The sequence below is a fragment of the Crocodylus siamensis genome, chromosome 15 (genome assembly GCF_052110815.1).
Source record: "Crocodylus siamensis isolate JL-2025a chromosome 15, ASM5211081v1, whole genome shotgun sequence".
In the NCBI taxonomy this organism is placed as follows: Eukaryota; Metazoa; Chordata; order Crocodylia; family Crocodylidae; genus Crocodylus; species Crocodylus siamensis.
In genome coordinates, this window is record NC_143409.1 from 3372255 (window position 1) to 3386283 (window position 14029).

At 50.3% G+C, this 14029-nt stretch overlaps 1 protein-coding gene across 2 annotated transcripts in view; it reads left to right on the forward strand.

Moving 5' to 3' along the window:
* The window catches only part of ITGA11 (integrin subunit alpha 11), a 150820-nt gene that overhangs the window by 85127 nt on the left and 51664 nt on the right, over positions 1-14029 (forward strand). For both annotated transcript variants that reach the window (XM_090029026.1, XM_090029025.1), the window contains exons 10-13: positions 409-479; positions 4833-4977; positions 8737-8885; positions 10991-11131. In XM_090029026.1, coding sequence (XP_089885152.1) covers positions 409-479; positions 4833-4977; positions 8737-8885; positions 10991-11131 — 506 coding nt within the window. The remainder of the gene's footprint in view (positions 1-408; positions 480-4832; positions 4978-8736; positions 8886-10990; positions 11132-14029) is intronic.

Genomic DNA, 14029 nt, shown 5'->3' on the forward strand with positions numbered 1-14029 from the left:
TTTTTGTCTCCCGGTCAAAAGAATTTGATCACCTCACCGCAGATTAGCAAGCCACGATTTTTGATGATTTTTTTTTAATTTTTTTTTTAATGGAAAAGGTTTTTCCCAGAATATTTTGCTCTACTCTACCATATATGGTGGGATTATCCTAAGCTATAGTTTTTTACGACTGTGAGAAAATGAGCCATTTCTACAGCGGCAGGATTTGCACTGTGTACTTGTCTGATCCGTGGCTCGTATAAATTGCCTTGAGTGGAATGAAGTCCGGAGACGGCAGCTGAGGAGATAACCATTCCTTGCAAACGGCCCGCATAAGGCAGGAGTCGTTTTATCTTGTCCCCGCGGATAACCGGCCATCTCACCCAGAGAGCATCTTTACATTCAACTCCTCTTTTTTTTTTATTTTAGGCACCAACAAGAATGAAATCTCCTTTGGACTGGAGATGTCCCAGACTGGGTTTTCATCACACATTGTGGAAGTAAGCGAGCAGCTTTGTGCGTCTCCTGTTGGCATATTTTTGGGGTAGCCGTCCTATGGAAAGCAGGCGTGGTGGGTTGTTTCCTGGTCCGTGAATTCATGCTCTTGTAGTACTGTATCCAGTTGTTTCTGATCTGTAGCACTGGGATCAAAAGAGAGCTCACGTTCTCGCGGGTCTCTCTATTCTTCCGAGGCCTGGAGCAAGTATCCAGAAACAGTCCTGTGTTTCCATTTCGTTCTTTATAGCATTCAATAGCTCTCGCTATTCTGTGAAGAATGCAACAAATACACTTCAAAATGAAAGCCATCCTCACCGGGCATCTAGCCCTGCCACAGCCGCAGCAAAGTCAGGGCAGCCGCATCAGTTTTCCCCAGAGTCAAGTTTAGCCTTCACCCGTTACCTAATCGGTACGTGGCATCCCAGAGACCGCACCTGAACCTCCCCGGAGGGAGTCCGGATAAGCTGGAGGAAGCAGTTTGCACAGGGGTTTGCACTAGCAGGGATCGGGCCAGGGAGGCCGTCAGCCCAGAGCTTGGCGGGGATGTTTCTCTGACGTCTTGTCGTATTTACAAACTCGTTATCCAACAAACCCCAAATGAAAGGAGCAGATGATTATGTAGCCTCAGCAGCGGGCTTCTCTTTCTCAAGCAATTGGCTCTGGGCGGAGAAGGGAAGGGCAATGCTAGCGTTCACCGTCCAAATAGACCAGAAAGAAGAAGCGGGGAGCCAACGTCACAGGTTCAATGCCCGGTCAGACTAGATATCTCTCGAGGTCTCTTCCAGCCCGACGAAGTGTCGAGACATCAAGGGACAGGACTCAGCTCGCAGCAGGAGCCTGTGGCAGAGCCAGGAGCTGCACCGTGGACCCAGGTCATTAGTGGGAAGTCCGTCCTGCTTGGCCGAGAGGCCTGTTGCCATCTCCCCAAGCACGGGTGGTGGTATGCTCACCACTGTCCCGTGTGGCGTCGAAACCACAGAGGCGTGCTAGAGGCTCCCATGGAGAACCAGTGAGGCAGGTCTCAGCCCGCATGATCCTTCAGGCTGCAACTTGGACACATCCCAGCACGGGGGTACCTGAGAGCTGGACCAGGAGGTCTCCTGCTCCTAGGTGCATGCATTCAGAGGACTTGCCAGGCTCCTTGGAGCAGCTGGGCAGTGCTTGGCTCCTGTGGTCCCAGGACAGGCGCACTGGAGAAGTGGGATGGGAGAAATGGGGTTAGAGGATGCTGAGAGGGGATGGGTGTGCACCACTAATGTCTGCCTTCTATTGGACACAGGCCTCTGCAGTATTATTATATCACTAAAGCCTCTAGCACCCCCATTGCCCCCCAGCTGAGACCCACATGCCCTGCCAGGCTGGGCAGCTAGTGAGAGGGGCTTCACCCAGCTATTCCCACACCCCCTTGGGGGCCTGCGGGGCAGGAAGGTCCCTGCAGGACATGGTCTGAGCGCTCAGCGCTCTTGCTTCTCTGGCCTTGGAAATGCCGTGCCAGGACGCAGAGGGGAGGGACGTGATTCTGCACCCAGGTGCAGAAGTGAGGTGAGGGCACGCACAGACAAACACTCACGGAGGGCTAAGCTGCCCTGCTTTTGCTTCCCTTTACTTTAGGGCAGCCCTGTGCACACGTGGACGGTCACCACAAGCAGCTGCCACAGTCAGTTCCTTGTATCTCCATCATTCGGTGGCCTGTCCGTACCCCGGGGCCCGTGCATTGTGCTGAGGCTGCAGGCAGACTCCACGTGCACACAGTCGGCTGGCATCAATCCTTCAGCTTGGCTGGGCTTTGGACCAGGCCAAGGAAGGAAGGTGATTCTGGCATTAAAAAGTCAACACAGCTTGAAATGCTTGCAGCTGTCTGGAGCTGAGAGCAGGCTGAGCTCTTAAATCAGACCCGGGTGTGATGTGGACCGTTAGCTCTCTGCAGACTTGGCGCTGGACACCCCGGGGCTGAAAGTCTCCAGCGTGACTCACGGAGCGGCTGCCTAAAAAGCTCCACTTCCTCCACGTTGCTTTTCATCCTGCCTTTCTCCGCACCTGTTCACATCTGCTGTCCAGCATCCAGGAGGGTAGTGGAGCAGTCAGCGCTACTTCTTGGCGTGGAGAACCTGGAGCGTTTCACCCATCTCCAGCCTTGCATTTCTGTTTCTCGAGGATAGATTTCTGTTCGTCCGTCGTCTTGCCAAAGCTGGGAAGTCTGGAAAAGCTGGCGCGTCGGAGGATGCTTCAGAGTCAGCTGGCTTGGCATCGGGACGTGGCGCGCAGAAACCGAGCTGCTGTCGAATGCCAGGTGCTCTTCACAAGACATCGCGCAAACTGATGAAATGCAACGTGACCCAACGCAAAGGAAGATCACACTAAGATCATGCCGACTGTTGCAAAGACAAGGGGACTGTTGGAAAGAAAAGACCTGGTTGAACGTATCGTTCTGGTGCTTTGAATGCACACATCTTTCGAGGAACGCTTTGGAGATTTTGCTTGCTTGCTGCTTCCCTTGCAAAATTCCCTTTGCTGTCTGTAGACAGCCTGTGTGATTTGTGGGAATGGCTCCTTTGTGTTTTTCCTATAACCTATAGAGTCATCAAGCCAAATACATATGTTGCCTTGGAATTAAAATTGCAGAGAAGCTCCCAAAAACGCTGATAAATTTCCTATAGGCAAAAAAAAAAAAAAAAAAAGACTTACTGGATCCTCCTTGTTCTTCTCATTTCTCTCAGACATCTGGCTTCAATCAAGCCATTTCCACATGCCCAAGGAGAGGAGTCATTGTCTCGATATGGCGAGGGATATTTTAAACAGAGATAAGCCCAGAAATCACCCCGGAATCCGGCCCGCCACTTCCATCTGCATGCGGAGGAGACGGGGGGAGGCAGATTTGGGCTGATTGACCCCTCGCTGTTGGATCCAAGCGCGATTTCCATCTGGGCCGTATCCTCCAGCTCTGGAAAGGCTGGGGGGTTTCTCAGTGCCAGCATCTTAAGGGACCAGCCTTCACACTGGACCCATCCCCCTGCCCTGACCTTGGCCTGAGCGTGGATCACATCTAAACACCCGCTCGGGCCAACGCTGACTTGATGCAGGCCTGGGTTTCGGCAGGAAGGTTACGTGGGCCCGAGGTGGGGCAGCTCAGCTTTCAGCAGCTCAGCCCTAGGGAGCAGATGAGCCGGGCTACTAAATCAGAGCCCCGTTCGCAACCCCAGGAGGTGGATTTCAGTGGAGATGGAGCAACACGTGTCACGGCGGGTAACGCTCATTGCCACTCAAAGGAATGGCTTTTTACTGCTAGTCCCAGCTGAGCTGCACACACGCGGATGTGCACAGGCTCTTTGTGTGCACGGCAATGCAATTTAAGGGAGCTCTGGGAGCACCTCCATCCCCTGCGCACCCTCGAGCAGCTCCCCCTTGGCGGTGTGGGCGAGCTCTGGGAGTCCCCGTTGGCAATCCCCGGGGACAGGAAAAGCGACTAGCATTGCACTGAGCCCCGTTATCTCATGTTATTTTTAGCACAGGATTGGCTTAGGCTCCTTTGAGTCAGACTTGGGTTTTAGATGCCCTTGTAATTAAGCTCCTCCGCAGGCGAGGATGAGCTGGCTGCTGCAGCACAGGATGATGGGACAGGCCAGCCTGGGCCCCTGGTTTCCAGCCTAGTTAATACTGGACCCAGTCCCAGGGTCCAGCTAAACTGTGCTGGAGAAAGGTCCTGTCAGACGCTTTTGTGCTTTCCCAGTCCTAGGCTGCCTGGGCCAGCTTGGCCTCAGGCAAAACTTAGAGCAGCCCCCAGGGCAAGGTCACCCATCAGGCTGGCCATTGCCTTTTCTTGCTGTCTGGAGCAGCTAACTGTGGGAGCAGAGCACCCCACGAGGATGCATGTACCAAAAGCGTGGCTGCAGCAGGTCCTCGTGGCATGCGTGATGCATCGGACTGCTGTGCGTGAGTAGCGGTACCACCTGAGTGCCGAGGATGTGTCCAGAAGTCCTGGGACCTGATACCTGCTTGTCAGGAGCGCAGGATATAGCAGAGGTGGCTCTTAGCAGAGAATGGGTGAGCCTGGGGAGACCTGGCCCAGAGAGCTGCAAATAGGGTGTTTTCTTCTCCTGGAAAGGAATCACTTGGCCAGCTAGCAAGGGCTCTTGTGAATTCAGCAAGGATGCTCACCTTGCACTTGTGTGTGCAGTAATGCACATGTATCTGCACTGGGGGGCTACAGCAGCCAGCCCAGGATGTCCTGCTTCGTGGCAATGCCCCTTTCTGTGCTATTGGCTTTCCATCCGCCCACGAGGCTTGCTGGGATTGCAAAGTGTTGGGTCCCCACGGTTACATTGCAAGGTGCTCTGAGAGCTTTGTTTTCCCCACAGGACGGGATTTTGCTGGGGGCCGTGGGAGCCTACGACTGGAACGGCGCAGTGCTAAAGGAAACCAGCAGCGGGAGAATCATTCCCCATCGGGAATCGTATCTCCAAGAGTTCCCCGAAGAGCTGAAGAATCACGGCGCCTACCTTGGTAAGGAAATAGCACGGAGGGCTTCTATATCCACAGCTACATTCATGACTTGGCCGGGGTTTTTTGGCAAGCGTGGCCCTGTGCTTGCTGCTGGCAGAGGTTAATGCTCATGGAAATATCAGTTTAAGTAAAATGCAATGCCAGGTACTCAGCTGCATGGGGTAAGGCAGGGCTGTGTGGGATATATGCCACCCATCACATGTGTAGTCAGCACCACTGAAGCCTGGCCTTTGGAAGGATCCAGAGGAAAGCCAATGTCTGCAGGAGTGCGCACACCATCCAAATGTGAGAGCTATTCAAATGTGGTTCAGGTCATCTCTAATCCATCCTAGGGGGATTTAAAAAATCCTGGTGAAACGGCATGACTAAAGAGTGGTGTTGTAGCTGTGATGATGCAGAAATTATGCAAACGGCAAGCAGTTCTTAGGGTGATCTCTTTTACTGGAGCAGCTGCATAGCTGGGATACAGTTAGACAAGCTTTCGAATGCAAGGCATTCTTCGGCAGGCCTAAGCAGCAAAAGCCAATGCAGCTTAAGACCGGGGAGAGAAATTCCCAGGGGTAGCAGACAAACAACAAGAAGCTGATTACTGGGAGAACAAGGCCTATCAAAACGGAGGAGGGTCATTCTCACCTTTCACGTGTGCAGAGAATTCAGCATCAGGAAGGTTATAATGACTGTATGTGTCTACACATGCATTTAAGCACACCTAAATTTTAATGCACGTTAGCTTAATGCGCATTAAACAGGTTTACGCAGGCATCTGCGCATACAGGTGTTAAAGTGTATTAATGCTGTGTGTGGACTGACATGGAACTAAAGTTAATCCCAAGTCAGTCCGCATACACGCATGGATGCGCTTTAATGTGTCTACACATGTGTTAATCCGCTTTAACTATTCTCGCCTCAATTTGATACCTGCATTTTAAGGTATCAACTTTAGGCATGATTAGCCCCAAATCACCGTTTTTAAAGCACATTAAGGGCATGCACATGTAGACGTGCCCCCTAATGCACCTTAAATTTAGGCTAATGTGCCTTAAAGCATCTCATGTAGATGTACCCAATGTGTCATAAAACCAATATCAGTGTCAAAGGCACCTTATAACCTACCTGGTTACTGAATTCTGCTACCCCCAGGCATTTCTCAGAATTACAGCCCCTGGATATGCCAATTAGCCAAGCACAGCCAAAGGCTAATAGGCACCAAGCAAAGATCACACTCATCTGTCTGTGGTTGTATCTGCCATGCCTGGAGCAGAGGTGGCAAGAGTCTGCCTACACTACAGCAGCAAAGCTCTCATTCATGGCACAGGGGGATAAGCCCTGCCTACGCTCTCATGCTGTGCACACATCAATCCCAAAATGATCTGGATAAGACGTGCCTGGCATAAGTCATTCCTGGGCCACTCCAAGTCACTCCTGGGCCACTGCTGTTGAATGCATGAAGCCCTTAGCATGCAGCTGGCCCCTCTTCCCTGTTGCCTTCATTCCCAGCTGGATGTGTGCGGAGCAGGAGCGGGTGAGTGGACCCCGAGCCACCTTCTAAGAGGCCGACAGAAGCCCACAGTGGCCATACCTAGACTGCAGGGTGCAGTGACATGGCTGTCTTCTTCAATATCCCCATTTGAAACAGCTGAGGAAAGCAGAGCTCTTCGGGAAAGGCAGCCTCCCACACCTCGTGCTAAGGGGGGAGACCAGTGTCACCCTGGCCCCCAAGCAGGTGCTTCAGGGATGTTTTCTATACAGCAGAGGCCCTCAGGAGCAGATTCGGAGTAGCCTGTTGCAGGTGCTCCAGCCTGGGACAGGATATCGAAGCTTAGCAGACTCAAACCCTTTGAATACCATCTAGGATGCCTGCTGGACCTCTGCAGTTTGCCTTTCAGCATGTCAAGGTACCAGTGATCCCCAGCCCAGCATGGGAGTAAATGGCTGGGCTCACTGGTTGCTGGTTACTCCTGGTCGGCTCTGGCCAAACTGGCCACAGTGAGCCTTGGGACTAGGGCTATCCCATAATGAGCATGTTTCATATTTCTCAACCCAGTTATCCTATCCTGTTCTGCACCCCATGCACCATGCCCACAGCAGAGCCTTTCTGCCATGTGCTCCCAGATGTTTTCTCCTTCTCCATAATGAGGAAGAGTCGATCTCTTCAATATTCCTCCCAGCCGGTTGTCAGTGATAAAGGCCGACTGTCCTTCTCAGGGGCTCTGCAATCTCACTGCACGCACACAGTGATGAATAAGGCAGAGAGCAGCTCGGCTGTCTTCAGCCTCCTTCCCTGCGTCACTGACACTTTCCACCTTTCAATTGGCATAATGAGCGTGTTACGGTCCCTCCTTTAGACCAAGTCGAAAATGCCTGCCCCCTTCCAGAGCAGGGTAAGGCTGGGAGAAGGGTTTCGGCACACTGAATGGGTGTCTTGATACCCAACCATCCCAGACCATAGGCTTTGGTGTCACTCTACATCAAAGTTACGTTTACAAATGATTTATCGGGAGCAGGTCTATAAATGGTCAGTACATGCTGGAAGTATGCAATGATCCACATGTGTTATGGATGATTATACAGCCATCAGCAGAAGGGGTTATAGATGGTTAGAAACACTCTACCATTCTGTTGGTCTGTAGCAATTGATTAACCACTTATTAAAGCACCTGTTAATCATCTATAAACTCTGTGTAGGCTGAATATAAAGTGTGAGCTCACATATTTACCATGGGGTTCATGAACTGAGGTTCACCACAGAGTCACAAGTTTTATACTACCCCTAATTTTGATATCAAATATCCATAGATGTTTTTGGGCTTGTGAAACCTTTTCAGAGCTGGTGTTTGCTACTCAGCTGTGGGGAATAGTGCATTGTGCTCTGTACAAAGGCAGGGTCATGGTTTGTATAATTTTGCATAAAGTAACTTTGGGTGAGTACATATGTACTAAATTGGCTTAAAATAAAGTGACTTAACTTAAGTCACATTGGAGCATACACGCATACAGCTCCTTAACATCTAGTGTGTTAAGTTGACTTAACTAATGCAACACAAGATAATACACCTCAGAGATGTATTATCGTGCACTGCACTTAATTCAACTTTGTTCCACATATGTATACACACTGTGAGAGTTAGGTCAACTTTAAAAAGTTAAGTCAGCTTAACTGTCAGAAAGTTAGTACATGTGTATGCACCCATGATTATCAGGAGCTGAAATGGACTTGTTTCTACTGCCACGTTCTTCTGCCTTTGGTTTGCCGGCAGCTTCTAAGCCTTGCATAGTTTTAGCACTAATCTCACTTGTCAAGGGCTGGGATTAAAACCCAAGCAGCAAATGCAGAGGCACTTCAAAGCGCAGTGTTAAGAGTAGTCAAATTTGCTTGAATGACTTTATCTTTTGAGAAATCGCGGTTTCCAGTTTGCTGATCTGGGAAGCAGCCAGGACTGTGTTAGCAGCCTGCAGCTAATCAAACGCAGACTGCCGGTCAAGAGCGCTGCAATAAAAGAAACGTTTCAAAGAGAGGAGCGGGTAGTGAAATGATAAGCATTGATTCCATCTGTCTAGCCAGAGCCAAGTAAAGAACTTAATCAGGACACTTATTTTTCCAGCTAGAAAACACAACGTTCAATTGATTCAGCAGCTTTCTGGAAGCCAGATTAATCTGTGTCATTTGTTACGTGTACTTGGCTGGTGCCTGACGCTCCAGCTTTGCTGCTGTTTGTAGGTTGATTCCAGGTTTGTGTTGACTTTCTTTCCCTGTCCCAGGTTACACCGTCACCTCTGTGCTTTCACCGACGCATGATCGGATTTACGTAGCAGGAGCCCCCAGATTCAACCACACTGGGAAAGTCATTATTTTCACCATGCACAACAACAGAAACCTAACTATTCACCAATCCCTGAAAGGAGAGCAGGTAAAACCTATATTGAAAGATCTCCAAAGCTTCAGTTCTGCAAGACAAAATGCACTATAATATGTGGCTGTTGTCACTAGTCACATTGAGCCCTGTCAGGTTTCTCATCCATCGGACCTGAAGGACGTAAGGCGGTACCTTTATCTGACATAGATCAGCAGAGATCCATTGGCTTCATTGCAATGACTTCCATGTACATCAGCTGTGGATCTGCTCCGAAGAGTTTAGGGCGGCCTCTTACTCCATAAGGGTAAAACAAGACTTAAGGGGAACGCTGAAAGACCTAGGGTTATTTAGTCTGGAGAAGACAAGACAGAGGGGATTTGATAACAGTCTTCAGCGACCCAAAGGGTGATTACAGAGAGGATGGAGATGGGGTTTTTCTCTGTGATCAGAGGGGACAGGACTAGGTGCAAAGTCTTCAAGCTGCCTCAAGGGAAACAGGTTGGACAAGAGGAGGAACTTTCTGACTCTGAGGGTGGTCAAGCACAGGAACAGGCACCTAGAGAAGCTGTGCAATCTCCATCCCTGGACATTTGCAAGAGCCAGTTGGGTAGACATTTGTCTGGGATGGTCAGGATGATCCTGCGTTGAGCGGCAGCTGGACTAGATGACCTTGTGAGGTCCCTTCCAGCCTGGCTTGCCAATGATCCTATGTTTCTGAAGTTTATGATCAGGATTTCACCCCACCACACTTGACCCATAGGACTGGGATATTTCAATGAGCACTTTTAGTACCTCCCTTTCCCCTGCTGCAGTTGTGAAGAGAGAAGTGTGGGCTTTCTCTCCCCAGTGCCCTTGTCTTTCTCTTTCTAGCACAACGCAATTACCTGTGTTAATCTGAAGTCAGGCAGAAGGCAGGACAGAGTTGCACCTGATAGACTAACTAAATCGGGGAGGCATAAGCCTGCGTAAGCAACAGCTCACTGACAAAGGGTGAATTTCACCCTGTGCAAATTTTGCCCCGAGGCAGAAAAATTCTCTGGCACCTTCTGATCAGGTTGGCTAATTACACATAATTACACATAAGAACTGTCCCCAAGGAATATGAGAAGACAGGACAGTCGCTGGCAGCTGGGCAGAAAGCAGCAGTGTTATGAACACCCCTGTAGGGAGGCCCGGGGGTTTCCTGGGGTCCCTGGCGGTGAAGGAGCCGTGGCGTCCATCTCCAGATCTGAGCTTTCCCCGTGTGCGGGTAGGGCTGGCGCCAAAATCGTGACTGAGATCTATGGTATCCCTTCGGATCGACCCTTTCACACCTGTCTGAGCAACGACGGTGGGACTCAGTTGCATGGGAGATTGCCCCAGCGAGAGAGTGCTGCCTAGCAGGTGGATCACAGATCCACAGGCTCTCACGGAGCCTTTTGGGTTAAATGTCCATATATGATAGATAGATAGATAGATACCATATTTCACAGTGTATAGATTGGGTTTTGAAGCCCAATTTTTGTGTCTTAAAAATCAAACTTGACTTACACACCGTGCCAGCTCCGCTCGCAGGGGATGGGACCATGCCAGCTGAGCGCCGGGCTCGGCCCTGTCCCTATCCCCTGTGAGTGGCACCAAGCCCAGCACCGCTCGCAGGGGTCGGGGACAGGGATGGGGCCGGGCTTGGTGCTCAGCGAGTCTGGCCCCATCCCCTGCGAGCAGCACGGGCACAGCTTGTCGACCATGCCTGTGAAAATCCTTACCTTTCAGATGAGAAAACTGAGGGTTGACCTATGCACCATGTCAGTCTATACACCATGAAATACAGTGTGTATGTGTGTATAAATAAATATATATATGTACACACACAAACACACTTGGACTAGCTGTCCTTCGGACCCCAGCTCCACGAGAAAATATAACACCGAGCGGATGCAGCAAGACCAGAGAAAAGGACCGGGTTTGATTGTCAATCTTGTAGCGTTACTGTTTCTTTCCTGGACATCTGTCTAGACGCTGCGTCCGAATGCCTGCTTCCAGCAGACTGAAAATCCCGCTCGCCCTGTGTGTGTTTGACCCTGCTGTGTTCAATCACTTCAGAAGCAGAAGGAGGTGGAGAAGTCAGGCCATACCCTTATTTACTTTCCGATCGCTTTTTCCCTACCCTTTTTTTGCAGATCGGCTCCTACTACGGAAGTGAGATAAATTCTGTTGACGTAGACAGTGACGGCATCACCGACATCTTGCTGGTGGGAGCTCCCATGTACTTCAGCGAAAACTGGGAGAGGGGGAAGGTTTATGTCTATGTTTTAAGACAGGTAAGTCCCCAAGCTTTGTCCTGTTATTGGGGGGTGGGGGAGGAGGTGTTTCCTTGCATTAGCTGTTCTGTGATGTGGTCCTGAGCCCACAGCCTGTCCCTGCACTGGAAATCAGTGGAAAGACTCCCACTCACTCAGCAGGTTTTGGACCGGACAGTGCGACATTGGGATCTTCTGGCCCTGGCTCTTCCCATCACTGCTTTGGAGCTGGGTCCATGCAGCATAGAGGGGGCTGGCCTGGCTCAGCAGCTTCTCCCTCCGGCCTGTTGCCTCTCGACTCAGGCTATACTCGTGTTGTGGAAAAACCCCGTAGAGTTACACACACAATGGAAACTTGCCCATGGGGGGTTTGTGGGATCACCCTATACGTTAAAGAGAAAATTCTCGCCCGGTGACGAAATCCGTCCAGGAAAGCTCAGCCAGCAGCGCAGGTCCAAGCAGCACAAGAAAGCATCTAGCTCCGTATTCAATTCTGTATGTCTACACTTCTCTCTAGGCAATCTCATGGTGTTTCTGTTCAGTTCCACAAGACTTTTTCCCTAAAAGCTTTCCCTCATCACCTTCAGCCCTCAGTTTGGTAGGAGGAGGGAACTGAGGTTTCTCAGCCCCAATTAAAATGTGCTAAGCACTTTTTAGGACCAGGCCCCTCTGGCTTTGGAGGTCCTCAGGTCACTGAGTGGAGCTGGTGTGTAGACAGGGGTACAAACACCCTTGATGCTGCTAGCCGGGGTCTTGCCTGTCTTGCAGAATTACACCCATGGTGGAGGGCACCGGACAAAACTTTCATCCAATCGCTGAAGCCTGTAGTTGGATGGGAGCAAAATACGCCTCAGCACAGGCCTCTGTGGCAGCATTGCCTGATTCCCTATTGCTTCCTTGGGTGCATACCCATGTACTAAGTCAACTTAAAATAAAGTGACTTAACTAAGTTGCCTTAAGTTAAGCCACATTGGAGCATACACACATACAGCTCCTTGACATGGTGGCAGGCACCTTATGAGCTAAATTGACTTTTTTATAGATTTCATAGATTTCATAGACATTAGGGCTGGAAGGCACCTCGGGAGATCATCGAGTCCAGCCCCCACCCAAAGGGCAGGAGGTCAGCTGGGGTCATAGGATCCCAGCAAGATAAGCATCCAATTTACTCTTGAAGGTGTTCAATGTAGGTGCATGAACCACCTCCGCTGGCAGACTGTTCCAGACCTTGGGGGCTCGGACAGTAAAGAAATTCTTCCTTATGTCCAGCCTGAAACGGTCTTGCAGGAGTTTGTGACCGTTCGACCTCGTCATCCCTTGGGGCGCTCTGGTGAGCAAACGTTCCCCTAGATCCTGGTGGTCTTAACTAATACAACACAAGATAATACACCTCTGAGGTGTATTATCTTGTGCCGCATTGAAATCAACTCTGTTCCACTTACGTATGTACGCTCTGACAGTTAAGTTGACTTAAAAAAGTAAAGCTGGCTTAACTTTCAGAAAGTTAGTACATGTGTACACGCCATTTGTGACAAAGGGAGGAGCAGTTGAGAATTACTTTGCCTCCCTGGTTGGGCAAATTTTGGTAGACTGCAGTAGCTCTGTTATGATTTCCTCTAGGATTGCAGGATCTCTGGGGGAATGGCTTGATATAGTCTTCAAAGAAAGGAAGAGCCATCCCTCCACGTCACACTGGACATCCTCACAACTTTTCACAAGATTTATAACCCTAACAAGGCTGTTAAAAAAAGAAAAAGAAAGCAAAAAAGCCAGGAATGCAGCCTGGTTCTTATTACCAGGACAAGGATGAGTGTAAATCTCTCCGCTGGACACGGAGTAGGGTTTGGATTGCAGTGAGTAGGGTGGCAATGGCAAAGACGAGAGAGAGACTTTCTAGCGTGAGCGCTGATGGTGTTTTCCAGGCAGGGACAGGCCCACGATGGCCACAAAGTCCCCCTAGCATGCCCCATGTGCTCGCTAACATTGCATAACCCCGCAAGAAGAGAACAACATTCAAAAAATTCCTCTTGGCCTCACTGCTTTGAGACAACATGTTGTGTAGCTCTGTCTCAGGGAGGGATGTGAAGAGAGGCAGCTGACTCTTCCCTACCCCTGAACACTAGGGAAGTGGAGGCAGGCTTTTAACAATGGAGGGATCCTGGCAATGGAAACCATGTCCTCACGCTCTGCAGCAAGTGCCTGTTATTTCCTGGCTTTCCCGATACCAGTCTGGGCTGTTTTTGCAGGCCCTGGTTTCCTTGGCTCTGGGCTGAGACTCAAGTAGGCTGTGTGGGCTGATAAGGGTTTGTGCAATAGGGCCATGGTGATATTATATAGCGGCAATGCTAATGAAGTCAGCAGAACTGATTTGATAAGCAGGGCTCCATGACTTTCCTGGGGAAACAGCCTCAGGACTTTCTTTACTTGTTTTTTGCACCCTTGCCACGCTATTCGCTGTGGAAATGAATGATATCCTCGCCACAGCTCTCTTCCAACCAAATTGCATGCAATCTTCTCAAATAACATCCCGTGAGAGGGTCTCCTCTTTGCTGGGAAGCTTTGTCGATGCCGGGCCTGGTTTAAATTTGCGATGAAATGCAAAAATGTTCCGGGTACACGTTACACCTCGGCTTCAGAGGCTGCGGTTCCAGCTGCGGGACACCAGCCCCGTCCTCTCTTCGAAGAAGCCCAGAGGTGAAGCAGGCTGGGCTCTGCTGCCTGCTGTAGGAAAGGACTTGTCTGTGTTTCCAAAAGCCCTGCGGCCCCTCAGCCACTGGAGCAGGGGGTCAGGATTTGCTCTACTTTGCAAAGATATCAGACCTTCCCGCAGAGGCGCTGACCTTGTCTTGGGCACCCCTGTGTTTTGCCTTCACAGTATTGAAACATGACCATAAAGGCACCTTTCTGAAGAGCAAGGTG